General features: G+C 42.2%; 2 protein-coding genes across 3 annotated transcripts in view; one reads left to right on the top strand and one right to left on the bottom strand.

Moving 5' to 3' along the window:
* Positions 1 to 692: 692 nt before the first annotated feature.
* On the top strand, positions 693 to 22,627 carry trmt6 (tRNA methyltransferase 6). 2 transcript variants are annotated; one of them, XM_041182865.1, is made up of 11 exons: positions 693 to 1,067; positions 6,496 to 6,626; positions 7,749 to 7,858; positions 11,095 to 11,186; positions 11,614 to 11,697; positions 13,726 to 13,850; positions 15,146 to 15,492; positions 17,159 to 17,244; positions 18,745 to 18,847; positions 18,936 to 19,022; positions 21,808 to 22,627. In XM_041182865.1, exons 1-11 carry the CDS (start codon positions 949 to 951, stop codon positions 21,979 to 21,981), a joined length of 1,458 nt encoding a protein of 485 aa, XP_041038799.1. In that variant the 5' UTR covers positions 693 to 948; the 3' UTR covers positions 21,982 to 22,627. The 2 variants fall into 2 exon arrangements, with proteins under 2 accessions (XP_041038799.1, XP_041038800.1); XM_041182866.1 differs by lacking the exons at positions 693 to 1,067; positions 6,496 to 6,626 and having other exon boundaries at positions 7,749 to 7,853.
* A 3,883-nt stretch (positions 22,628 to 26,510) lies between these two features.
* chgb (chromogranin B) overlaps positions 26,511 to 27,685 on the bottom strand; it is a 44,538-nt gene continuing 43,363 nt past the window's right edge. Inside the window, exon 6 of the mRNA XM_041206171.1 lies at positions 26,511 to 26,594. Within this exon, the coding sequence (XP_041062105.1) occupies positions 26,511 to 26,594 (84 nt within the window). The remainder of the gene's footprint in view (positions 26,595 to 27,685) is intronic.

Genomic DNA, 27,685 nt, shown 5'->3' with positions numbered 1-27,685 from the left:
GACACTGCACTGGGTGGGGGAGGGGAGGCTGGACACTGACACTGCACTGGGTGGGGGAGCGGACGCTGGACACAGTGACACTGCACTGGGTGGGGGAGGGGACGCTGGACACTGACACTGCACTGGGTGGGGGAGGGGAGGCTGAAAACAGTGACACTGCACTGGGTGAGGGAGAGGAGGCTGGACACAGTGACACTGCACTGGGTGGGGGAGGGGACGCTGGACACAGTGACACTGCACTGGGTGGGGGAGGGGAGGAAGGGGGTCTTATCCTGACTATCTGCAACAGGCTGGTTTCTTCTCTCTCAAATTCCTCAACCCCGCCACTCCTTTCCACTACTTCCGGGCGCTGCGTTTCAGCTGGTCACCGGTTGGACAGACTGAAGCCACACAGATGGCTCGAACCAACTAGCGCAGCTTCTCGCACCCGCCAGCTGGACTGCAGCATGGGCAAGGCGCATGCGTATAGTGGTAGAGAGGAAGACGGTTGGAATGGGCGGGAGCTGATTTACGCGCATCTGGGCGGAGCTTGGGTGACGCGCAACACGTGGGTGGGGCCTGATGGGCTCATGCCCGCCCGAGCGGGGCCTGATTGTCGCGCATGCATTGGGGGTGGGTGTGGATCCCGGTTGACGCGCATGCGTACCGTATGGAGTGGGCGGACCGGAGAGGGGTGGTGGGGTGGAACCGGATTAACGCGCTTGCGTGCGCGGTACTGGCTCGCTTTTCTTTCCGGTTCCGGGGCCGCGTGCTGGCTGCAGAGCGGCCGCGGGAAGAGTGTTCGCGTGTTGAGCTGGCGGTTGAAGGGCGCGAGTTTTCCGGCGGCCGCGCCACTGAACATCGCCCGAGTCCACCTCGATCAGCCCTTCCGTGTGTTTACGCTGGTTTCGGTGGGGATGGATTGAAGGCGCCAGGCCAAGAAGGGAGGAGAAGAGGAGCGCGGCGGCGATGTCCGGGCCCGGGGAGGTACTGGCTGCCGGCAGCGGGGCCCACACCGTCGGCGAGGGGGACCATGTGGTCCTGAAGAGGGAGGAGGTGTTTAAAGCTGTACAGGTGCACAGGGGAAGGTAACTGCAGCAGTGATACTGCCCCAGCAAGTGTGTGTGTGTGGTGGGTTGGTGGGGGGGGTAGTCCAGCATTTATAGAGCCACTGCCACATTGCGTTTGTGACCCAAAGTCTTAAATGATGCAGCTAGACGAGGTTTACTTCGAAAGCAAATATATTATTCAGTAATAGCGTCAAAGTCCTCTCCACGCTCAGAATTAATATCGGGGGCTTGCTTTTTTTTGATTTTTGTAATTTTATCCACTGTCTTTTTTGTTTGAACCAGTAGCGTTTTCAAAGGTACGCAGCTCTTATGTGACTGCATTAAACCTGTGGAACTTTTAGCTCGGCTGCTAATAGTATTTAGTAAGTTGAAACCTGGGAAACTTTTGGTGCTGTGGGACGTGCAAGTCACTCATGCTTTTTTTTTAAATGCTCGGTAGCTTTGTTGAAACTCATACACCTGGGACTTCGTCTTCTTGCTCCATGCCTTATTTTGCAAATAATACTTGGCCCATTTGTGTTAAAGTTGTATTAGTAGTGGCAGTTTTTTTCGTGAACGTAGAAGAATTAGTGGTACATCTAAATTGGGTTTGTCTTAAAATTCTAAGGCACGTTCATAATGTGATATTATTGTTCATTATTTTGCCCACTATATATTACTTGTACTGTACTTGTCAGTGACAATGGTGGGCATTAAAAGCCCCCTAGCCCTATTTGAAGAAGAGCAAGGTTCCCCCTGTGTCCTGGTCAATATTTATCCCTTGGCCCAGATCACTAAAAATGATTGTTTAGTTATTTTATCTCCTTGTTATTTGACAGTCCATATCCGCACCCCCCCCCCCCAATCCCTTTGGCTGACCTACATAAGATTCATAATCTTCTGTGAAGAAAATTTTCCCCACCTCAGCCCTTAAATGAGTAACTCATCACCCTGAGACTCAGGCCTCTAGACAAGCCCTATCCAACCTTTTCATGTGAGGGGCTACGTTTGAATTTTTTTCTCACTCGGAGTGGGTGGGGGAGGGCAACACTAATGAAATAATTTTCCTTGCAGGGGCATCTCTTTGCCCTCACCACCCATGTTTCTCCAGCCTCTTCCTTTCTTCCCCACGCCCCTGCCCACCTTACTTTTCTCCAGCCTCCGACTAGCCTCTTGCCCTAAGTAAGCAGTCTGTGATGGAGAGGATCTGGTGAACAAAATGCTGAAGTTATGAGTAATCTTGTTCAGCCTGAGACAGACGAAAGAGGAGAATGGAATCAGTAGTGAGGGCAGAGAGTTTGTGACAACTGAAATCTGGAGGAAATAGTCACTTGTCTAAAGAGGTAAGACCATAGGTACAAGGTTAAAGATAAGGTTTTAAAATTGTATGGATTGGAAGATGAAGAATGAGTGCAGGCCAGCGAGGATAGGGATGACCAATGACTTAGTGTAGGACAGAGATTGGCTTCGAAAGGGATGTTTCAAGTTGGGAAAGAAACTGCAGAGTGGAGGAATTTAGGATAATACGATTCACAGACTGGACTAGCCGGGACTGGTCAGGTGGATAAGAGAGGGAGGTGGCAGCAGAGACGTCAGTGCAGGAAGTCCCAACCTTGGGAGACAAAGAAATGTTGGTTTTAGTGTTTGAGGAGAAGATGGTGTGGTTTGTTGTGGAGAAAAAGGATGTTGGGTTATCCTTTACCATTCAGGGAAATTATTGTTAAATGTACTTATTTTCTGCTGCCTTAGTGTTACTTGCAAGTTTCTTGCTGCATCAAACTTGAGCAGGAGCACTGTCTGTCCTGGGCCAACCGTTTTTTGTTCTCTAGATATTCCTCATTACTTATGTAACTAATATTCCTGTGTTTTGCGCTATAGTTCCAGCCCATTCATCTGCAGCCTCTGTCTCTATGTATCTGTATCTTTAGAAACTATCAAAACATCTGGAACATGCTAAAGAAATGCTGAAATTGTCTATGGAGTGCAAATGTTTAAATTGAATAATGTAGGTAGTGTTAGACTAATAACATAGAATTCTTCTAGACTAAGTAGAACCAGGAAATTGCAGGGTGTTTTAGCTGTAGTTCTTTGCCTTCCTCATAAGTTAAGTACAGTTTGATAGTACAAGTCATACCAGGTGAGGTGAGAGCGACTGCCCTTGACATTAAGGCAGCATTTGACCCAGTATGGCATCAAGGAACCTTTGCAAAATTGGAGCCGATGGTAATTGGGGGGGAAAGCTCTCTGCTGGCTGGAGTCATACCTAGCACAAAGGAAGATGGTTGTGGTTATTGGAGGTCAATCATCTCAGTTGCAGGACATCACTGTAGGAGTTCCTCAGGCTAGGGCCTCGGCCGAACCGTCTTCAGCTGCTTCATAATGACCTTTCTTCCATCATAAGGTCCAAAGTGGGGATGTTCACTGATGATTGCACAATGTTCACCATTCGTGACTCTTCAAATACTGAAGCAGTCCATGTCCAAATGCAGCAAGACCTGGACAATATCCAGGCTTGGGCTGACAAGTAGCAAGTAATATTCGTGCCAGGCAATGATCATCTCCAACAAGAGAGAACCTAACCATCACCCTTTGACATTCAGTAGCATTACCATCAATGGATCCCCCACTATCAACATCCTGGGGGTTACCATTGACCAGAATCTGAACTGGACTATTCATTTCAATACCATGGCTACAAGAACAGGTCAGAGGCTTGGAATCCTGTGGCGAATAACTCTCCTCCTGACTCCCCAAAGCCTGTCCACCATCTACAAGGCACAAGTCAGGAGTGCGATGGAATACTCCCCACTTGCCGAGATGAGTACAGCTCCAACAACACTCAAGAAGCTTGACATCATCCAGGGCAAAGCAGCTTGCTTGATTGGCACCCCATCCACGAAAATTCACTCCCTCCACCACTGATGGCAGTGTGTATCATCTACAATATGCATGGCAGGAACTCACCAAGCCTCCTTAGATAGCACCTCTTTAAACCTATGACCACTACCACTTAGAAGGGCAAGGGCAGCAGACACATGGGAACACCACCACCAGCAAGTTCCCCTCCAAACCACACATCCACCCTGGACAGCCCGCTTCTACCTCCTCCCCAAAATCCACAAACAGGACTGTCTTGGTAGACTGATAGTGTCAGCCTGTTCCTGCCCCACGGAACTAATTTCTTCATATCTTGCCTCCGTTCTCTCTCCACCTATATCCGTGATTCCTCTACTGCCCTATGTCATCTCAACAATTTCCAGTTCCCTGGCCCTAACCACCGCATCTTCACCATGGATGCCCAATCCGTCTACACCTCCACCAGGATGGTCTGAGGGCTCTCCGCTTCTCCCTTGAACAGAGGCCCAAAGAATCCCCATCTTCCGCCACTCTCCTGCGTCTGGCTGAACTTTTTCTCTGTCTCAACAATTTCTCCTTAAACTTGTCTGTCTTCCTCCAAATAAAAGGTGTGGCTATGGGTGCCTCCATGAGCTCCAGTTATGCCTGTCTCTTTATGGGGTATGAAGAACATTCCTTGTTCCAGTCCTACTCAGGCCCGTTCTGACAGCTCTTTTTTTTTTGGTACATCGATAACTGTTTCATTGCCCCTTCATGCTCTCTTCTGGACCTGGAAAAATTTATCAATTTTGCTTCCAGTTTCCATCCCTCTATCATCTTCACATGGTCCATCTCCAACACTTTCCTTCCTTGACCTCCCTGTCTCAATTTCTAGTGATAGGTTGTCTACCAATATTCATTACAAACCCACCGATTCCCACATTACCTTGACTATAGCTCCTCACACCCTGCTTCCTGTAAAGATTCTGCCCCATTCTTTCAGTTCCTTCGCCTCCGTTGCATCTGTCCCAATGATTCCACTTTCCAAAACGGCACTCCTGACATGCCTTCTTTAACCAAGGTTTCCTAACCAATATGGTTGCCAGGGTCCTCAACCATGTCTGACCCATCTCCCGCACCTCTGCCCTCATACCTTCCTCTCCCTTGCAGAGCTACGATAGGGTACCCCTTGTCCTCATTTTCACCTCACCAGCCTCTGCATTCAAAGGATCATCATCCACCATTTCTGCCAACTCCAGCATGATGCCACCACCAAACGCATCTTCCCTTCACCCTCCCTGTCAGCATTCCGAAGGGGCCGTTCTCTCTGGGAAGCCCTGGACCACTCCTCCATTACCCCCAACGCCTCCCACGGCACCTTCCCATGCAATTGCAGAACGTGCAACACTGTCCCTTTACCTCCTCCCTCTTCACCATCCAAGGGCCCAAGCACTCTTTACAGGTGAAACAGCGCTTCACTTGCACCTCCTTCAATTTGGTTTCTCTGCCCCCAATCTAGTCTCCTCTACATTGGAGAGACGAAATGCAGACTGGGTGACCACTTGCAGAACACCTTCGGTCTGTATGCAAGCATGACCCAGATCTTCCTGTCGCTTGGTATTTCAACACACTATCCTGCTGACATGCCCTCATGTCCATCTTTCGCCTGCTGCAATGTTCCAGTGATGCCCATTGCAAACTGGAGGAATAGCACCTTATCTTCCGATTAGGCACTTTACAGCCTTGCAGACTTAAATTCAAGTTCAACAACTTCAGACCATGAAAACTTTCCTCTATCCTCACCCCTTTTTTACCCCCCTTTTTCAATATTTTTATTTTTTATATCTTTTTTCTTATTTATTTCCATTTATTCATTGTTTTATCCTCACCTTTTACACTATTTTCATCCTCACCTTATCCACTATTTTCAATCTTTTTTCCCACCACCGTCCCCCCTCCTCACCCCACCCCTTCCCCATTAGGCCATCTGTTACTTGTTCATGTTGTTCTTTCCAGAGTACTTAACCTTGTCCTGCTATTATCACATGCTGCTTTCTTACCTTAATGCCACTATCAGCACCAGTTTTAGCCCTTACCACTACCATTAACACCCCCTTTGTCCTTTTGTTCATGACATCTTTGTCCATAGCTCCTTTGCCCCACTTAGCACTGGCCTATCCAGCTTCACCTGCTCCACCCCCTTTAACAGTATAAATTTATATACATTTTTACTTCTCTTTCGCTCTGAAGAAGTCATAGTGAATCGAAACATTAACTATGTTTTTCTCTCCATAGATGATGTTATTCCTGCTGAGTTTTTCCAGCATTTTCTGTTTTTGTGTCACACCATCCTGACTTGGAAATATATCGCCGTTCCTTCACTGTCGCTAGGTCAAAATCCTGGAGCTCTCCCTAACAGCACTGTGGGTATACCTACACAACATGGACTGCAGTAGTTTAAAAAGGCAGCTCACCACCACCTCAAGGGCAGTTAGGGATGGGCACAGGCATAGCCAGTGACACCGACCATCCCATGAATGATTTTTTTAAAAGTCAGTGATTGTGTCTATGACTTCGGATGAAATTTAATTCTCTGGTTAGAACTTAATGGATCTCAATCTTTGCTTTCCAGAAAAATCATCTTTGAGAAACAGTGGTTTTACTTGGACAATGTGATTGGACAGCAGTATGGCACCACTTTTGAGGTTTCCAATGGAGGAGTTCTCCAGCCACTTAAAGCAAAAACTGAGGAAGTTGCCAAAGGTAATGTCAGAACTTCATGTATTTCTATCTGAACCTGCAAATTGCATGATGGACAGCTTAATGTCAATGTTACTAACCAATAAAGCGACCAATTTCTACAGTTAGTCATTCCACCAGACAGTCTGTATACATTCAAAAGAATGCTTGATGTGATAACTCTTGCTTGCCAGAGTTGACAACTGTAAAGCTTGTATAATTTTTTAAGGGGTAATATTTAATAACTTTTATTTGTGCTGTATATTGCACAGTGATTATTACAGTTTGGGCTCTTTGGGCAGTGTTCCCCATTGACTATATTTAGTCACTCATACGCATCCGGTACCCCATGGGTAGAATATAACCAAGTGATACAGACAGCATTTCATTCGATATAACTTAAAAACCTTTTGCATGTAAACCCCCAGAATTGAGTGAATTATTTCTGACTTGAAATCTCAAACGCAGTTAGTGAATTAACTTTCTACATTACATTTTACCATTGTTCTCTACTTCCATTTGCTGAATTGCAAAGGAAAGAAAAAGTGTATATTTCTATACTGTGTATAAAAATTAGTCAAGGAGTAAAAGAAAATTTGTTCTTGAAACTATTTGTAATTTATATTTATTCTTTGTGGGGTGTGGGAGGAATAAAGGGATGGTTTCCAAATTTTCTTAGTAGTTTGGCTTACAGATTTTTAATTGCTAAAGGTATAGCTACTGAGTTTGAACAGCCTTTAAAAAATAACATCTAAGAAAATAGTACAAGCTCCAGTGTTTAAATTTAATGGGTTTTTTTTGCCTGCCGGGAAACACATTATTTGTGTGTATACTTGTCACTTTGTATGGGCACTGAGCATCGTTTGAAGAAGCACAATATTTCTGCTTTAACTATGTATCTTAACTCTCCTCTCTGAAAAGCAATGATGACTGGGTACTAAATTAATTATGGAAGGTTGAGTGTCGTGGGCTCTTCCCCCATTGAAGACTGTTGAGACAAGCTGATCATTTCATATGGAATGCTTACAGTTTGAAGAGACTTTCAAACCTAGTAGTTGTGGCTAAATTTGGCCCAAGTCTATACAAAGTAAAGAGTCTTGTGGGTTTTGTTTGTTGTGAAAGCAGTGCTCACTTTTATTCTCCCAGAAACAAATGAAGCTGGTATTGATAACCGAAACATAATTGATGATGGCAAGTCCCAGAAACTCAGCAGAGATGACATTGAGGCACTTAAAGGACAAGGGTTAAAAGGTCAGGTATGGATGACTTTTTCTTATTCTTCCATGGTACGTGGGCATTGCTGCCAGGAATTACTAGGCCATTTTAGGAGCAGTTAAGAGTCAACTACATTGCTGTAGGTCTGGAGTCAGGTGTAGGCCAGACCTTCCCGCAAGGACATTAGTGAACTAGATGGGCTTTTGCAACAATCAGCGATAGTTGTCATGGTCACCATTGCTGAGACTAGCTTTATATTCCAGATTTATTAATTGATTTTAAGTTCCACTAACTGTCTTTTTTTTTTCTTTCATTATTTCATTCATGGGATGTGGGCTTCGCTGGCTGGGCCAGCATTTATTGCCCATCCCTAGTTGCCCTTGAGAAGGCAGTGGTGAGCTGTTGTCTTGAACCGCTCCAGTCCAAGTGGTGTAGGTACACCCACAGTGCTGTTAGTGGGGGGAGTTCCAGGATTTTGACCCAGCAACAGTAAAGGAACAGCAATATATTCCCAAGTCACGATGGTGAGTGACTTGAAGGGGAACTTCCAAGTGGTGGTATTCCGATCTATCTCCTGCCCTTGTCCATCTAGATGGTACTGGTCATGGGCTTGGAAGGTGCTGCCTAAGGAGCCTTGGTAAATTCCTGCATTGCATCTTCTAGATGGTAACACTGCTACTACTGGTGAAGGGAGTGAATGTTTTTGGATGTGGTTCCAATCAAACGGGCTGCTTTGTCCTGGACAGTATCAAGCTTCTTGAGTGTTTTGGGAGCTGCACTCATCCAGGCTAGTAGAGAGTATTCCATTACACTCTTGACTTGTGCCTTATAGATGGCAGACAGGCTTTGGGGAGTCAGGAGGTGAGTTACTCATTGCAGGATTCCTAGCCTCTGATCCCTTGTAGCCACAGTATTTATATGTTTAGTCTAGTTCAGCTTTTGGTCAGTGGTAACCCCAGGATGTGATTGGGGGAATTCAGTGATGGTAATGCCATTGAACATCAAGGGGCGATGGTTGGATTCTCTCTTGTTGGAGATGGTCATTGCCTGACACTTCTGTGACGTGAATGTTATTTGCCACTTGTCAGCCCAAGCCTGGATATTGTCCAGGTCTTGCTGCATTTGGACATGGACTGCTTCAGTATCTGAGGAGTCACAAAGGGTGCTGAACATGTACAATCATCAGCGAACATGCCCATTTCTGACCTTATGATGGAAGGACGGTCCTTGATGAAACAGCTGAAGATGGTTGGGCCAAGGACACTACCCTGAGGAACTCCTGCATTGATGTCCTGGAGCTGAGATGACTGACCTCCAACAACCACAACCATCTTGCTTTGTGCTAGGTAATACTCCAACCAGTGAAGAGTTTTCCCCTTGATTCCCATTGACTCCAGTTTTGCTAGGGCTCCTTGATGCCACATTTGGTCAAACGCTGCCTTGATGTCAAGGGCAGTCACTCTCGTCTCACCTCGGGAGTTCAGCTCTCTTGTCCCTGTTTGAACAAAGGCTGTAATGAGGTCAGGAGCTGAGTGGCCTTGGCGGAACACAAACTGGGCGTCAACAGCAGGTTATTGCTAAGCAAGTGCAGCTTGATAGAACTCTTGATGACCCCTTCCATTACTTTACTGATGATGGAATGTAGACTGATGGGGTGGTAATTGGCCAGATTGGATTTGCTCTGCTTTTTGTGTACAAGACATACCTGGGCAATTTTCCACATAGCCAGGTAGATGCCAGTGTTGTAGCTGTACTGGAACAGCTTGGCTCGGGGCGCGGCGAGTTCTGGAGCACAAGCCTTCAGTGCTATTGCCTAAATATGGTCAGGGCTCATAGCTTTTGCAGTATCCAGTGCCTTCAGCCGTTTCTTGATCACGTGGAGTGAATCGAATTTGCTGAAGACTAGCATCTGTGATGCTGGGGACCTCCAGAGGAGGCCGAGATGGATCATCCACTCAGCACTTCTGGCTGAAGATTGTAGCAAATGCTTCAGCCTTATCTTTTGCACTAATGTGCTTGGCTCCCCCATCATTGAGAATGGGGATATTTGTGGAGGCCCCCCCACCCCCGCAGTGAGTTGTTTAATTGTCCACCACTATTCTTGATTGGATGTGGCAGGACTGCAGAGCTTAGATCTGATCTGTCAGTTGCAGGATCGCTTAGCCCTGTCTATTACTTGCTGCCTATGCTGTTTGGCACGAAAGTAGTCCTGTGTTAACACCTCATTTTTAGGTATGCCTGGCGCTGCTCCTCGCATGCCCTCCTGCACTCTTCATTGAACCATGGTTGATCCCCTGGCTTGATGGCAAGGGTAAAGTGGGGGATATGCCGGGGTACGTGGTAATCATGAGGTTACAGATTGTGTTTGAGTACAATTCTGCTGCTGCTGATGGCTCACAGTGCCTCATGGATGCCCAGTCTTGAGTTGCTAGATCCGTTCGAAATCTATCCCAGACGACACAATGGAGAGTATCCTCAATGTGAGGGCGGTACTTTGTCTCCACAATGGTGGTCACTCCTACCATAGACAGATGCATCTGCGGCAGGCAGGTTGGTGAGGATGAGGATATGTTTTTCCCTCTTGTTGATTCCCTCACCATCTGCCATAGACTTAGCAGCTATGTCCTTTAGGACTCAGCCAGTACTGAGCCACTCCTGGTGATGGACATTGTCCCCCACCCTGGAGGAGCACTGCTTCATCAGCTGAGGGAGGGCAGTGTGTGGTAATCAGCAGGAGGTTTCCTTGCCCATGAGACCCCATGAGGAAACTTCTTGGAGTCAAGAGTTGATGTTGAGGACTACTAGACTGTATACCACTGTGCTGCTACCTCTGCCCTGGCATACACTGGACTGGTAATGTCTGGTATGTTATTCCGTGAGGATGACTGTTTTACAGCAATCGACAATGGTTCCATTGGCACAATCTTATAATTCTAGTTTTTTTTATTGAATTCAAATTCCACCATCTGCTTCCACCATCAGCCGTGGCGGGATTCGAACCCGGGTCCCCAAAGCATTACCCTGTGTCTCTGGATTACTAGTCCAGCAATAACACCACTACGCCATCGCCTCCCCCAGATGTGATTTGAACCCATGCCCCCAGAACATTAACCTGGGCCTCTGGATTTTCCAGTCACATTACCGCTACACCATAGTCTTTCCTATACAGGGAAAGTGACTATTTAATAAGTGTTCAATTCTCTCCACAGAAATTACATTGCATTTGTATTCCCAAATGGTAATTGTTTCATTAAAGCTAAGTTTTTATTTTACGTAGGATATTGTTCAACATCTGATTGAGAATAGCACAACATTTAGAGACAAAACCGGATTTGCTCAAGAAAAGTACATTAAGAAGAAAAAGAAAAAGTAAGCTTTTGTTCTTTGGGTGGAGAATGGCGTCGTGTTGTGTTAGATGGAAAAGGTTTTACCCTGACTGGGATAAAAGCTCTGTTTCTACACTGGCATATAATTATTCTGATTTATTATTTTAATAAGAAATTAGTTACCCAAATTGTTTAAGGCCTGAGTTTTTTCCTTTTTATAAAATCCTAATTGAGTGGTTCTGAGAGGCAGTGCAAAGAAACTTAGGTAACGGGACATTGTATTACTACAATTCAGAAGCAGATACTTTTCGAGAGTGGGCCATTTGAAATGTTCCTTGACTTTTTCATATGTTATCACAAGAAATTTAATTACATTACTTTGTCTAGGGTTCAGATAAATTTTGGTATTTCACGCCTTAGAGAAAAATAATTCCTGGCCGTATTCTAACTTGGTTAAATCTTGTTGGCAGGTACGAAGCATTTATAACTATCCTAAAGCCTACCACTCGCATTATGGCCATGATGTATCATTCCCGTGAGCCAGGTAAAATTTGGTGAGTAAAGTGAAGTTGAACTTTTTTCTATGGTGTTTAAACATTTTAGAGCACATTTCAGACCAGTAGCTGCATTTTGGATTTATCCGGGTGGTACCATGTTTCCCTTGCTGCTTTCAATCTTGAACTCTGAGGGGTCAATTTTAACTCCTCCTGCTTAGTGGTAACTGGGTGGGGTGGGGGAGGCATTAAAATGGCATGGGAGACTACTTGCTTTCTATGGTGACAAGACATTATTGATTCTAGCATTGCTTTCAGAATATCCATCTCTTATCTAGTTGGACTGCGTTCATGAATTATTTTTTCTTCCAGGGTGTAAGATCTTGTTCTTGTCTGTATTGAATTTTATCTGCTATCATTGAAAGGAAACCTGTTATTTTGGCCCTTAAGTTATGGATTTCCTCTCGTTAGTTGAAGAAATGTCCCTTTCAGAAACATATTGTTCAGAATTTTTTTCCTGTCATCTGTCAGATGGGTTGTTCTTAGTTTCTATTGTTTCTGTGTGAGGTTGATAAGAACCAGTCAAGCCAATTCTATTAAGCATCCCCAAGCTTCAGAAATATTAAAATATAAATACATATCACCAGGCTGTTAAGCCAAGGTCTGATCAGAGTAGTCGTAGCATAGGTATCATTTGTCAGGACAAGATAGGTGGTGGTTGTCACAAGCGAAGCACCTCAGTATTGTGGGTTCAAGGGCAAGATTGTAGGTTCCGAGTATCTCGATTGGGCACTTTTGCTGTTGGCCTGGATTTTGCAGTCAGTGACAAATTAATAACACTCACCACTGGTCTCAAAGCTGATCATTTTAAAGAAAACAAAATCAAGAAGATGATGTACACGTAGGATGAAGGCTGGAATATATTAATTTTTTTTAAAAAATCTATGGAGCTTTTAACCATTGAGAAATTTGACATTCCACAAATATGAAATTCACTTTTCAGGATCAGAGAAGTTGTTCAGTAGTACTAATGGCTCAGTACACTTATAATCCCAGTTATACCTTATTCAATGTGGCACAACATTTTCATGGGGTTTTTCAGTGACACTAATTGGAAGTTCACATTAATTGAAGTGATTTATAAAATTTCTAACTGTCAGGACTTCAATAGCATCCCCTGTGAGGAGTGAGGAGTCACTGATAGCAACTTCTGGATTCCTGGGTTTAACCGCGTGTGCAGATAACAGAAATCGCTATCTGTTTTACAGAATGGTGATGGCAAACACTGACAGTTTTGCTAGTATTACAACTGCAAAATTCAGGCCATTACTAAATTATGGTTTTCATGTAGCCATAGCAGGTACGGGGTCAAAATAGGGATCCGTTGGTAATTCTGATGAAGATTATAATTAGTAGGGATTGAGGGAGTTGGGGTTAGGTGCTCTGTGAAAGATGCTGTGAAGGGCCTGGAAAGAAAGCCATTCAAATTCTGTTTATTGGTTTATCTGTTTTAAGCCTCTTGTTAACTGGTCCAAAGTTGTTTTGTTTTGAATCTGCTTCAGAAATGGCTTTTTTTTCGCAAGCTTTAACCATGAATAAACCAGTTTTTGATAGTTTCAGCAAACTAAGCTATCTAGTGCGAAGTCTGAAATGATGGGTACAGTTGAAATACAATGTGCAAGTCGAGGGATGGTAAATGGGTTTATTGTGTACCCAGTGCATGTTACGCCAAACTACTTTGCAAAGTTTAGCTCTAGTTCAGAGGTGAAGCGGCATATTTGCATGTCTGAGAGTTTTCTTTTCATTGGGCAGAGGACAAGAAATCCGAGGAAATCTGAATCGTATCCTGTGTGTGCCCCTTATCTGTTCTAGTTTATAAGTCATTGCACTTATCCTTGTTAAATTTCATTTATTGCCCACTTGGAACTTTTGACTACTTTGTCAGGGAGAGGAGAGCAGGGCAGGGAGCGAAAGACTGGCGTAATTAACTTAAAATTGCATAGTTAATGTTGCTGTAACCCCAAAGGTGCTGAGTTACTGAACAGATCAACAAAATTACATCATTATCAATCAATTTTTCTTTTCCAGCTATTTACGATATGACACATTGGCTCAGATGTTAACTCTTGGGAATATTCATGCAGGCTCCAAAGTAATTGTAGCAGAGACCTGTGCTGGTCTGGTGCTCGGCGCTGTAATGGAGAGGTTAGGAGGTAATGAAATCTAAATTTGCAGTCTGTTACAATGATAATTTCTAATGTGCTGTAATTACTTTTAAAAAAAAAAATTATATTGTAGTGTGAGCATTCTAATCATGAATGAAATTTCACAGATTTATTCATTGAACTTTAACTGAGCAAAGCTCATCCTGTTAGCTGTATTTCTCATCTGGGGTCAATCTGAAAAGCTCATTTGGGAATATATACTTCTAAATGTAAAGCTGCATCACCCAAAAATCTAATTGCGGTGAACTCCATGCATAGTAAGGATCTGTACAAATTGATCTCCATGTGCATGTCACAAAACGAGTTCAGGTGGTCTTGTTTAAATTCAAGCTATCTTCTTCACCTCTATCACGTTAAGTTGGGTTTAAGGGCGATGATACTATTTTGATTACTCATTTTCTTGTCCGAGAGAAGAAGAAAAACACTTTTTTCGTTTTTTGGAATAGAACTTCCCTTAGTCTTAACATTTGCTACGTAAACAGCATTCTTAATGGCAAACACAATGGAATTTAATCTCTGGGTAACATGGTTGGAAGTCTTAAGAGCAAACAAGGCCAGGGAAAGAAGGTTCAGACGGAACTGGTTCGTCTGAAGGATATAAAATGCATGTAAGGAAAATTGTAGACTTTAGACTTTCCATTTCCAAATCATAGGCTGCTGTAATTTATAAATCCTGAATGTTCCTTTATTGTCACCCACCCACATCCTTTTACTCCTTTTGAGCCCTATTTGAGTCTGCCCTGAGGGAAAAACTTCCCCAAGTTACTTACAACTGTGTTTGTGAACTCTCTTCTGTCTAGTTTTGGCCCTCCTTTCTACATAATGCTTCTACAAGCATCAATTAGCTCAACCACTCCCTCACCATGTTTGCCCTGGTCTCTATCTCAGTCATTCCAGGTATGGCTGGCCCTATCTTTTACTCCAATGCAAGGGGCAGAGCATTGAGCGTTTCTGATGCTTAACTCGCTTAACCATCTATCACCAGATCTGGCTGAATGACCTCAAGCTCTAATAACCCTCATCCTCCTCTGCTGTTTACTTCTACACCACTGCCTGTAGCTCTCCAACCAGCCTTTAACAACACATTTGAGCCGCTCATGAACCTTTTTGCCACTGAGGTAAGGGCCTTTTGCTTAGCTGCCTCTCTTTCCCTTGCCCACCAAGCCAAGCTGCCCTAAGTTTGAGCAAAACAATCAGTTGGAGTTTGTCTTTCATCTATTGGACTGCATCTGTAATTAATATCCAACTATCTATTATGTATAACCTCGTAATCTTTTTTGCAGGTTTTGGATCTGTTGTCCACTTGTATCCAGGTAGCTTGCCTATCAGAGCAGCGATGGAGAACTTTGGATTTCCAAAATCATTCTATAATCACCTGTATGACTTTCCTATCAATAAGTTGAACAGTCTTCTTTCTGGAAGTTTTTCAACTGAGAAAGAAACGCTGCAGAAACAAACTGAAGTTGTGATAGAAGAAGGTAATGGGAGCCCACTGAGCACATATCAGGGTGATGGGGTGCCTTGTGGCGAAGCCATGATGGATAGCATCCAATCTGGGGAAACCGAGGCCATGGATGTTGCTTGTGAGGAAACTGAAAATAAAGGAAAAAGTGCAGACAGAAAATCCAATGTAAGATTTATTCCTGTCGGATATAATATGGAATGTTAAATTCTAACATATCCAATTTCTACAGCCCAAATTTGTGTGTGAGGAGAAATATTTCTCCAGACTGATTGTGACTTGGTATCTGTAGGTAGCTGGTTTCATTGGTTAATATTAAGCAACAGTAAAATAGTGGCCAATCCCCACCTGATCACACAGCACACTGGTTTTAACACTTTGATTTTCTTTATGTAGAAAATGGTCACTATTTCAAAAATAAATTGATTCACTGAGGGGGTTTATGGTGTTATATTTAGTACATTGTGCAGCATCATTTTGCTTTTATTTTTTTTCAACTGGAAAGATGCTTAATCTTAACTATATTCCACACTAAAGTAAAAGCAAAATACTGCGGATGTTGGAGATCTGAAATAAAAACAGGGAGTGCTGGAAAATCTCAGCAGGTCTGGCAGCATCTGTGGAGAGAAAAACAGTTTGAGTCCAATATGATTGAAGAAGATTTATATTGGACACAAAATATTAACTCTGTTTCCCTCTCCACAGATGCTGTCAGACCTGCTGAGATTTTCCAGCACTTACTACTTTTTTAACTATATTCCACTTCTGCTTCGGTCGTCAACTGCGTTGTAACTTTTGTGTGCTAATCACTTCTGCAAACTTAGTCTTGGATCTGAAAATGCCTCTTTCTGTTAGCCAACTTATGTTGCTTTTTCAAGTTAGCTTATGCTAAGTCATTCAACACTTCTGTTTGCGTTAGGTTCACTAATGGTGATGCCAGTTTATAGCACGTTGCTGCTTTCTGTCACTTAGGGCTGGAGCGTTTTGCTCTGCTTTAGTCATGTACTCTGGTCAAGCTGACAAATCCCAGTATCTTCCCTAAGTACCACGTTGTGTTTGAGATGCTGGCAATTTGTATACTCTGGTCAAACTGGCAAATCCCAGTATCTTCCTAAGTACCACGCTGTGTTTGTGATACTGACAATTTCAGTATATGGGCCTTCCCGAGCAAAAGTGGATCCTGGCAAGTGTGCCTCTGACCAATGCCTTCAGTACTTCCCTGAGTCTTAATGCCTGATGATTTTCAGTACATTTACTGGGAAATGGGGAGGGAACAATTGTTTTTCCCCTGCTTTACTCCAAATGCATACAGGAATGCTGGTGTAACATTTCAAAATGCGTAATTCAATTCAGTCAAACCCATCCATACAGTATCAAAAGCTCACTTTTGAAAAAGTCCCTCTTTGATTTATAAGCTATTTGGTAATCTGAGTCCCATCTATATTTGCACCCTCTCCTCGATTTGTGTGCTTACTTGGCTTATCCACTACTGACAGAATTTAATTTTAAAAAATACACCAAATCAGTTTTCTTTCTAATCGTGCCCCCCTTTCAACTGGGACCCTACGCCTGCCACTTCATTCTGGTTGGATTCTCTCCATACAACAGCATCTTTAGTATGCCTCCTTTTAGGAAAATAATTTTTGTTTTAAAATTCTCAACAAAAAAAATTACAGCAACTCCTGGGTGAGCTGTGGCCACACTTTTTTGTTTGACTGTTCTCCATATGGGGTCGAGTCCAGGCTTCTAACCTAGATTTATGCTTGTTCTTGTACAAATTTTAGTCTTCCAAAGTCAAACTGGATTCCATCTTTGATGACATGTTTCTTGGCAGGTCGACGAGAGGAAGAGTAAGCAAGAAGATCGGCTGAAGAAACTACAGGCCGCTGCCACTGTGCTACAAGAGAGAAATGCAGATGGGTGAGTTTATGTAACGAATCAGATGACTCCACTATAATTCTGTTGCAGATTTTTCTTGAGTGGAAGTTATGATGCTCTGGGTGCACCTTGATCTTTATAAATGGATGTACCATTAGTGATCTGCATTTATCCAGAATTTGTCATTTATTTATCCACATTTATCAAGAAGACTTGTAGAAATTGGAGCATGAAAACAAAGCATTCAGCCCAACCAATCCAGATTAGCGTTTACCCTCCAAATAAACAGCGGTGCTAATCCCCATGTACCTGCCCTGTTCCCATATCCCTTTACCTTCCTTTCCTTAAACTACTTATGTCACCTATTCCTAAACTTTGGCATGGTTTGTGCTTTAATTACTACCTCTAGTGCATTCCACAGCCTCAGAACCCTATCTTTAATTAAAATAAGAATGTTTCTCTGGTTCTGTCTCTTAAATCACTTAGATTTAACTTTATTTTAATTGTTCTATCAATTGTCTCATCCCATCATAATCTAATCATCTTTGCCTTTTTTGGGAAAAAAAACTCCTTTTTCCAAGTTGTCCCTCATTTATACTTCCTCATAGCAGACAGCAACCTAGTACACCCACACGCATTGTTAGCCATTTTCTGGTCTACTTTTGATGGTTTATGAACCTGAGCCCCCAACTCTTTCTGCTTTTCTGCAGCATCCAGCATTCCTCCATTCAAAAGAAAAAATATTTAAAAATAGCACTTCACCCTGGTTGCCCACATCACGGAGGATGGCAGACAATTTACATAAGTAAGGCCCAATTAGGACAATTATCAGCCCGCCAGCGGAGCAGCCGCACCACATGTGAGGAGGTTGCTAACGTAATGGAGGTGGCCACCCAGAGGAAGCCCAGGAGGTTTTGAAAACCGATGGCCCAGTCTCCTAAAGAGAGGACTGCAGGCATTAATGGTACCACTGCAGTCCCAAAAAGCCAACTGGTGAGTTTTCCAACTGATCTGAGGGGGCCTACAGCCTTCCCTCTGATTAACATTTTTAATTTTACCCCCCTCGGGCACCTCCTATGTTGAGCTGCTTCAGCAGTACAATTTCACCTGGTGGGGCTGCTGAGGCTTCTGAGTTGGCAGCATCGAAAGCTGCACCCTCCTGTTCTTAATCCGCCAGCAAGTCAGGAGGCTGCCCCTGGGAATAATGCTGTGCTGATTTCACTGCCAGCAGATGCTGGCACAGGACTCCCATTTTGTCCCAACATCCCGGTCCTAAAGCCCACAGGGTAATCCTACAATCCTGTCCAATGTCTTCTCCTGTGGTTCAGTTTCATTTTACTGTTAAACAACTTGGGATGCTTTTACTATGTTAAATGTGCCATGTCAATCCTTTTCGTTATTAATAGTTTATTTCCTGTGTAAATATAGTACCATAGTTCTGTCTAGCCATTTTCTTCTAAATAATGGATTATTCTAATAGCTTATCTCAATTAAATGAAAATTCACAACTTTTTACTGAAAAGCTGTTTTTCTTATTTATAGGTTAATTATAGCAAGTCGGCTTTATCCTAGCCCCTTATTGCTTTGTCTTCTGGAGTTTGTGGCACCATCTAGACCATTTGTCATCTACTGCCAATACAAGGAGGTAAAACAAGCTATTTGGTAGATTGTTGGTATACTTGTGTTTGGGACCTCAGTTTGGTTCATTCATCTTGTTTTCTTTCTCCATTTAGCCTTTGCTCATGTGCTATTCAAATCTACGAGAAAGGGGAGGAGTTGTTAACCTGAGGCTATCTGAAACCTGGCTGAGAGGCTACCAGGTAAACCTAAACTCAATTCTGTGTATGTGCCTCCTGTCCTAAAGTAAAATTTCAGAAACAGGTTCTCGACACCCATGACCTAACAACATGGATTTATGACAAGCAACTTAAGTTTGAGTTTTCTGAGGATGTTACTAACACAGTAGATAAGGGAGAACCAGTGGATGTGCTGTATGTGGATTTTCAAAAGGCTTTCAATAAGATCCCCCACAGGGGATTAGACAACAAAATTAGAACACATGGAGTAGGGGATAATATTTTGGCACGGATTGAGAATTGGTTAACAGACAGAAAACAAAGTAGGAATAAATGGATCATTCTCAGGTTGGCAGGCTGTGACTAGTGGGGTACAGCAAGAATCAGTACTTGGGCCCTAATTGTTCATAATCTGTATCAGTGATTTGGATGTGGGGACCAAATGTATTATTTCCAAGTTTACAGACGGCACAAAATTGAGTGGCAATGAGTCGTGAGGATGATCCAAAGAGGCATCAAGGAAATTTGCACAGGCTGAGTGGGCAAGAACGTGGCAGATGGAATATAATTTGGGAAAGCGTGATATTATCCACTTTATTAGGAGGTACTAAACTGAGGTGCAGAGTATTTCTTAAATGGTGAGAGATTGGGAAGCGTTGATGCCCAAAGGGACCTGGGTGTCCTTGTTTATATGTCACGGAAATCTAACATACGGGTGCAGCAAGCAACTGGAGAAGAGTCATACAGACTCGAAACGTTAACTCTGTTTCTCTCTCCGCAGATGCTGCCAGACCTGAGTTTTTCCAGTATTTTCTGCTTTTATTTCCGATTTCCAGCATCCACAGTAATTTGCTTTTATCTTAGGCAATGATATGTTGGCCTTTATCACGAGCATTTGAGTACAAGAGCAAAGATATCTTGTTTCAATTGTATAGAACTTTGGTTAGACTACAGCTGGGGTGTTGTGTACAGTTTTTTTTTCCCTTTACCTAAGGAAGGATATACTTCCCATAGAGGGAGTGCAGCAGAAGTTCACCAAACTGATTCCTGGGATGGCGGAGCTGGTTTATGAGGAGAGAGTGGCTTGTATTCTCTAGAGCTTAGAAGAACGCGAGGTGACCTTATTGAAACTTAAAAATTATTAAGGGGCTAGGCCATGCTAGTCCAACACTCGACCCATGAGCCGCTATCAGGCCTCTGTCCGGCCTGCGGACGCTGTGTTCAAAATGTTGGTAAGTGAATTTGAAGATTCTTCAAAGAACTGCTCCTCCGATCACAGGCCATTTCTCTCCCGCGTTTGCAGTTTCCAGAATCACTAATGAGCCAATCAGCAAATGTGGGAGAGAACTATCCTCTGATTGGAGGAAGATATTTCTGAAGCTTGAAAATGTGCTGTGGCAGTGGTGAGTCTGGGTGGGGGATGGAGTGACTGCAGGGCAGGGGACGGTGTGGCGGGCGAGGGCGGGAGAGAGAGAGGGTGTGTGAGAGCATGCCTGGCTCACTCCCAGACTCAGGGTTCGCACTCTCACTAACTCGCACAGAGGGCATGGGCGAGGGTGAGCGAATAAGTATTCTGAGTGTGAGCCGGAAAAACACAATTTGACCCCAATACACTCTAATGGTCATCTTTATTAATTACTCAGTATTTTAAATGATCAATCTGTTGCTTTAACATTGCTTTATTTTTGCTCAGCAAGTTGTTTCTTTTCATCGTACATCAACATTTTATTGAGATACATGTTTAATGTTGCGCCAAACCTTATCTTTTCGAAATTTACTCTTGAGTAAGAAAAGAATTGAAATGTGGCCCCTTGCAAGAAAAGGTTGGACTAGTCTGGGCTACAGAGATTAGAAGCAGAAAGGGTGTTTCCCCTGTTGGAGGGTCTAGACCCAGGGGGGACAGTCTCAGAATAAGGGGACAGCCACTTAAGACTGCAATGAAGAATTTCTTCACTCAGAGAGTGGTAAATCTTTGGAATTATGTACCCCAGAAGGCTGTGGAAATTCAATTATTGAGCATGTTCAAGATGGAGATTGATAGAACATTAAGGGGCATGGGACAGCATGGGAAAATGGCCTTGAGGTGGACAATCAGCCATGGTCTAGTTGAACGTGGAGCAGGCCCAAGGGGCTGAATGGCCTACTGCTGCTCCAATGTTCCTATGAGAAATGAGTGCTACCATTTGAACCAAGCTGGTGTACATAATCTACTCAGTCAGTACATTGTTAATGTAGTAGACCTTTTAATGCTTGTGGTTTTTAAGCTGCATGCCCCTGAACCAAGCATGTTAATTTGTCCAAATAACCATTCTTATCTAAACAGATCAGCAAATTTTCTAACTTTGTTTTGGTACCTTGTATAATTGATATTCTTCTTGCCAACTTAATCTGACCCTCCAGCCCTCATTAATTATATCTGTTGCATGTGACCCATCAGCGTTGCTGTATTAGATTTGCAGTCCATCAGACCTGATTTGTATCTCAGCTAAATGAGACTGCAAAGATAATTTTGCTGAAAGAAGCTGTGAGAAAAACCAATTGAAGTGGGGGGGGGTGTATAATACAGGATGCCACCAAATATTTCAGCAAATTTTACATGCTCAGTGTATTAAATTCTAAGTAAACGAGCCCAAGTCCTGTGTTTTTTTTAAGATTGTTTTCAAACAGACCAAGCAAACTCCATTACCAACGCTTTGAATTGTTATGTGAAGAGAAATCTCCTTTTTGTAAAAAAAAATACACTTGGTGAATTTCTAGCTCTAACTAATTTACAGCAATGTGTAAAATTTAATTTGTCCAAATATTTTAGGTTTTGCCAAACCGGACTCATCCCAAGTTGACAATGAGTGGAGGTGGTGGCTACGTCCTGACTGGCACTACTGTTGCTATGGAAAGAGCAAAATTTGTTGTCAATAATCCTGAGCCGCAGAGGTCTGAAGAACCTGCAGCCAAAAGACAGAAGGTTGAAGAATCGAATAGTTAGCTTCCTTCCAAGTGCTGTTGCTAATCCTGAAATTGCTTGATATTGGAGCCCATTGTAAAGCTTAAGCTGAAAATTTTTACAAACTGCTATACATTTATTTTGGTATAATATGGTATATGTGCCAAATTCCAAATATGTATTTGGAATTTTCTGCTATGATGTGGAGCATTAGCAAAAGTGATTTTTGCATGTGAGAGAAAGGTGCTCTCAATGCAGAGAAAAGTATTTCTGTGTACCAGTGTACAATATTTCTTTACTTTTTGCAGGGGTAGGGTAGGGGAAAATAAAAAGAGTGAAATTAAGTATTTTTGGAAAACATGTGCATGCTGCAGTTTAATGCAAAAAAGTTGAGTTTGAGAGCTCTTGTTTGTTCCGTGCAGCCTGTTCAAGAGTCTCTAACTTGACAAAACGAAGGTCCTAGTTTGTCAGGAATTATATGACCACCTGTAAATTTCATTGGTTGTATCAAGTTATGGAAACTAACTTCATGCACTGAAGTATTTTTCTTAATGGATTTCGCTATTTTAAATTGATCTTATTTATAATTTGTACAATTGTGTTTTCATTACCAGTTTAGCTGTATTGAAAGTGTCACGTCACTGGAATCAACTATAAAAAATGATCTGAAGTAAATCCATTTAATCAAGCTGATTTTAAATTTGTCTTTTTAAATAGTTAATTGATCCAACACACAGTCCTTAAGTGTCCTGTCTTTACGAACTGCAAGAATGAAAGATTTCTTTAGTGCTCAAAGACTGAGCTGATTACAAAACGAATTGTTTCTTTAACCCTTTAGCATTTTTTAAACTTTCGAATTGTACATTCAATGTCTACAGAGTGTTTAAAAAGTGAACTGTTACAGAAATTTGTATGCATTGAAGACTTGCTTCGGTCGCAAAGACTTTTATCTGTGAAGAGCAGGTCCCCAAACTGTAATGGAGCTGCTTGTATATTTTAAGAACATTGTATTCTTTAATTCAAACTGCATTCACTTTCTTAAATTTGTTGTCGAGAAATATGGTCAGAATAATTGTGATTTTTTTTGTTTTTCATAATATAAAATATCAGGGATAGAAGAAAGACAGTCAACCCTATTGAAACTTGTCCCTCCTGTAAGCCAACTCACCCAGTCAAACATGCATCCACATTTTGAACATTCTTAATATATTTGGCACTACCAACTTATTAGGAATAATACTCCAAATGTTTTAACACCAAATGTTCCTACCGTTCCGACCTAAAGTAATACTGAGTTCACTCGATCTTTATATTATACAACTTGAATTCTTCCTGCTCGCTTACCCCGCACCCCCAACCTAGCCTTCTCTCTAGAATGTACGGTGCTGCTTTAATCTTTCCTCATATTTCATTCTCATTACATTGGGATCATTTTTATTGCTTCCTCATTCATGTGTGTTTTGTCCGCTTTTGAATTGTGCTGACCAAAATTGAATTTAATAGTCTGTTACCTGGACAATGCATTCTACAGACTCAGTATTACTTTTTGTACGAAACTTCAGGAATATTACACTCCATTGACCATAATATAAGTGAAATCCACAATTTGGTAAAGAGAGGAAGTGGTGTGAGGAAGAAGGGGACTAACCTGCTCAATTGTTTGAGCCGCTGGTGCTGTAGTGACTGCTGATCTTTCCTAATTTAGTATGGCTATCTTGTTTAAATCAGCGCTCTGTGCAACTTGGGCCTTAAGCAGAGAGACTGTCAGATTGGAAGCATGCAGCTCCTGATAAAAGGCTATTGCTGCAACTTCAAGTGATGTGACTCTAGTCTTGAAAATACTAAAAATTGTTTATTGTCTATGCTGTACTTTGGTTTCATATTCACCATCCTTTTTTATCTTTCGCCAATATCAAGAGTTCGTAGGCAAGTGGCAGACTGGCATGATCCCATGCTTACGACTAGCAATGTCAACATTCTTGTGTGAGGAGGCTTGAGCTGACGAGTATGCAAGGTCACTCTCCCTCGAGGATAGCATTGCACGTAGTGGTAATGTCACTGGGCTATTAATCCAGAGGTCCAGGCTAATGATCTGGGGGCCTGGCTTCAAATCCCACCATGGCAGCATGTGGAACTTAAATTCAATTAACAAAATCTGGAATTGAAAGCTAGTCTCAATAATCATGACAATGAAACTGCTGTCAATTGGTGTAAAAACCCATCTGGTTTACTAATGCCCTTTAGGGAAGGAAATGCTATCCTTACCTGGTCTGGCCTACATGTGACTAGACCCACAGCAATGTGGTTAACTCTTAACTGCCCTCTGAAACGGCCTAGTAAGCCACTCAGCTCAAGGCCAATTCGGGATGGGCAACACATGCTGGCCTTGCCAGTGATGCTCACATCCCATGGAAGAACAACAAAAATACAGGTGAAATGAAACTATACTGCAACGTAAAAGTAACAACTACACCATTTACCAGATAGATGTCACATCGCAATGTTCCATCATTTCTGATTGCCATCTTCCAGTTCCTGCATTGGATATCATACTTCTGTAGGATTAATAGTAAAGGTGCAACATCTATCAAAAATCATGCCACACATGTATCTTTGAAGACTTTTAAGTTGAACTTGTGATAATGAGCATTGACTCCCACAATGGTATCATGTTTCCAAAGTTACAAGTGGAAAAGGAGCTGAATATCAGCTGTGTTGAACAACACGTTGCCTTTTTCATGCTTTATGGACAGCACTACACCCAAGGGCTAGCTAAGACAAAGCCCTGAGTATAATGATTGAGGGCAGTAATGTTCTTGATGGGAATGCTATCACTATGTGTCAAGGCCCTTGCTGGAGATGACAAAGCTCTGCCATGTTGACCTGGAGCATGCTAAGGCAGTTCTCTTACACAATGGACAGGTAAAGGACAAAGGCTGTCTGAGGCCCTGCTGATATTCCTGCTTTCATTGTTTATGATCTGAAATTGGAAGTAATCTTAATGAGCAAAAACAGTTCCCAAAAATTAATATTTTCATAATTTCAGTCATATTGGAACTGAGAACAGTAGTTTAAAGGACTAAAATTATCAAAAAGAAAGCTAAGGATTATTTTGCTAATTCAAAATGGACACTAATTAAAAAAGGAGAAAAGTTGGCACAAACCTGGGGCATCACAGGTTATGGGGAAACGGCAGGAAAGTGGAGTTGAGGATTAGCAGATCAGCCGTGATCTCATTGAATGGTGGAGCAGACTCGACTGTCCGAATGGACTACTTCTGCTCCTACATCTAATGGAATGGAGTGGTCATCTAGATGTCTTTGCATTAAATATGGGCCTTAATGAACTATGTGCCTGAAAATGCATGCAAACACAGCTTACTAATAATACAAGAGTAAGAAAATGAAACCTTGAAATAAATCGGTGATGAGCATCCATTCCCAATTCCCATCCATCTGGCCAGTTGTCCATATGGTGTCCATCACACAGGAGCTCTGCATTGCATTAAAGTGCTTTAATTCTGTAGCAAAGAAATGCTTGATAACTAAGTGAAAAACATCTATCTTTCAAACATGATGTCAAATTGAAGCCCTGTCTTCCCCCTCCGGTCAATTTAAAAGATCCCCTGATGCTATTTTGAAGAGAAAGAGGGAAGATCCCACCCCGCCACCAAACCCCCAGCATTTTGGCCACTTTATTTCTCAAATGACATCACTAAAATTAATGATCTGATCATTATCGCTTGTGTTTTGGAAATCATGCAGTGCACAAATTGCCACGTTTCCTACATTAGAGCAGTGACAATACTTCAGAAGTACTTCAGTTGTATAACACTAAGCATTATGGGATCATGGAAAGTGCTATGTAAATGCAAGCCTTTTTTATTTCTTTAAACTCAAATGGGATGAAATGTCTATCCCAGTTTTTCCTGTGTGTGAATGTATGTGTACTGCAAGTGTTGGAATAATTTTGTCTTTGCTAAGAAATCATTCCATACTTGTAATGATATATATATATTCCACTGGAATATGTTATTATTTATCAAAACCATACCACAGTATAATCTTAAATTTGATATAGAAACACTGCTCAGGCCTTGAGGGTTAAGCAATTTTGTTATTGAATTCAACTGCATTTGGCCACTTTCAGTATTATTACTTCTTTGCGTAGTTAGTCAAAAATAGGCATGATGCAGAGATTGGTCTCAATACATCTGGATTTTTATTTGTAGCAAATTACAAGCTGAACTACAGCACAAGAATAACATGAAATGAATATATGAAGATAATGAGATCTGACATTTTTCACGAATCTAGTCCCAGAATGTTGTTTAATTTTTCATGCTTTTAAATCTGCATTATGTTTAGCAATATAGAAGTGCACAATAGAAATATTACCAGCATTATAACCACAACACCTAGTGGACAAGGGACATTTGATACTCTGCAAGCAGCCTTTTCACTGCAATTTGTTTTTTAAGTGCATTATATAATGACATATATGTGTCTTTCTATTTATTAAAAAAGTTCAGTATAGCATGGGTGTAAATAGACTTTGCTGACAGCATTGTATTAATCTCTTTGACTCCCGTGTAGCTTCTCTGCCATTTTCTCCAACTCCAAATCCATTGCTGCCAGATTCTCCAGTTCCTTCTCCTTTGGGGGCAATGGAAAACAATTTATTATTTATCTTGCCTCTATTCAACTCTGCCAACATGAACTTTACCGACCATAATACAGACAAAATGATATTCTTCCAACGTAGCAAAAAATGCTGGGAATACTCTGCAGGCCTGGCAGCATCTTTTAGAGAGGGAAACAGAGTGAACAGTTCAGATGATAGGCTGCAGACCCAAAACATTGTTTCTCAGAGGATACTGAAGGAAGTAAGGAAAATTGCGGGGGCACTGGCCATAATCCTCCAATCCTCCCCAGACACAGAGGTAGTGCCTGAGGACTGGAGAATTGCAAATGTTACACCCTTGTTCAAGAAAAAATGTAAGGGTAAACCCCGTACCTACAGTCCAGGCAGTTTAACCTCGGTGTTGGGGAAGCTTTAGAAATTATAACTTGGGACAAAATTAACTGTAATGCGGACAAATGTGGATTAATTATGGAAAGCCAGCACAGATTTGTTAAGGGCAAATCATGTTTAACTAACTTGCTTGAATTTTTTTAATGATGTAACAGAAAAGGGTGATGCAGCTGATGTGGTGTACAAGAACTTCCAAAGGGCATTTAATAAAGTGCCATATTACAAGCTTTTCTGCATAGAGTCCATGGAATAAAAGGGACTGTGGCAGCTTGGATACGAAATTGGCTGAGTAACAGGATATAGAGAGTAGTGATAAACTATTGTTTTTCAGAACAAAAACAGAATTACCTGAAAAAACTCAGCAGGTCTGGCAGCATCGGCAGAGAAGAAAAGAGTTGACGTTTCGAGTCCTCATGACCCTTCAATTGTTTTTCAGATTGGATACAATACACATGGATTTTTATTTTTAGCAAATCACAGGCTGCACTGCAGCACAGGAATAATGTGAAATGAATATCTGAAGATGACAAGATCTGACATTTTTCATGAATCTATTCCCAAACTGTTGTTTAATTTTTCATGCTTTTAAATCTGCATTATGTTTAGCAATAGAGAAGTACACAATAGAAACAAAACCAGCATTCTAAATACAACACCTTGTGTACAACAAAGGACATTTGATACTCTGCAGTGTAGAGAAGGTGTGCACTGG

The sequence above is a fragment of the Carcharodon carcharias genome, chromosome 2, assembly GCF_017639515.1.
Source record: "Carcharodon carcharias isolate sCarCar2 chromosome 2, sCarCar2.pri, whole genome shotgun sequence".
Lineage (NCBI taxonomy): Eukaryota > Metazoa > Chordata > Chondrichthyes > Lamniformes > Lamnidae > Carcharodon > Carcharodon carcharias.
Note: the sequence above shows the minus strand (reverse complement) of the source record. Positions and strands in the feature narration are given on the sequence as shown.

Bases quoted from the DNA above. Each gene is read 5' to 3' on its own strand.
- trmt6 (XM_041182865.1), top strand. From the start codon at position 949: ATGTCCGGGCCCGGGGAGGTACTGGCTGCCGGCAGCGGGGCCCACACC. The intron at 7,859-11,094 runs GTATGGATGACT...TATTTTACGTAG, and splicing joins GACAAGGGTTAAAAGGTCAG to GATATTGTTCAACATCTGAT. The intron at 15,493-17,158 runs GTAAGATTTATT...GTTTCTTGGCAG, and splicing joins GTGCAGACAGAAAATCCAAT to GTCGACGAGAGGAAGAGTAA.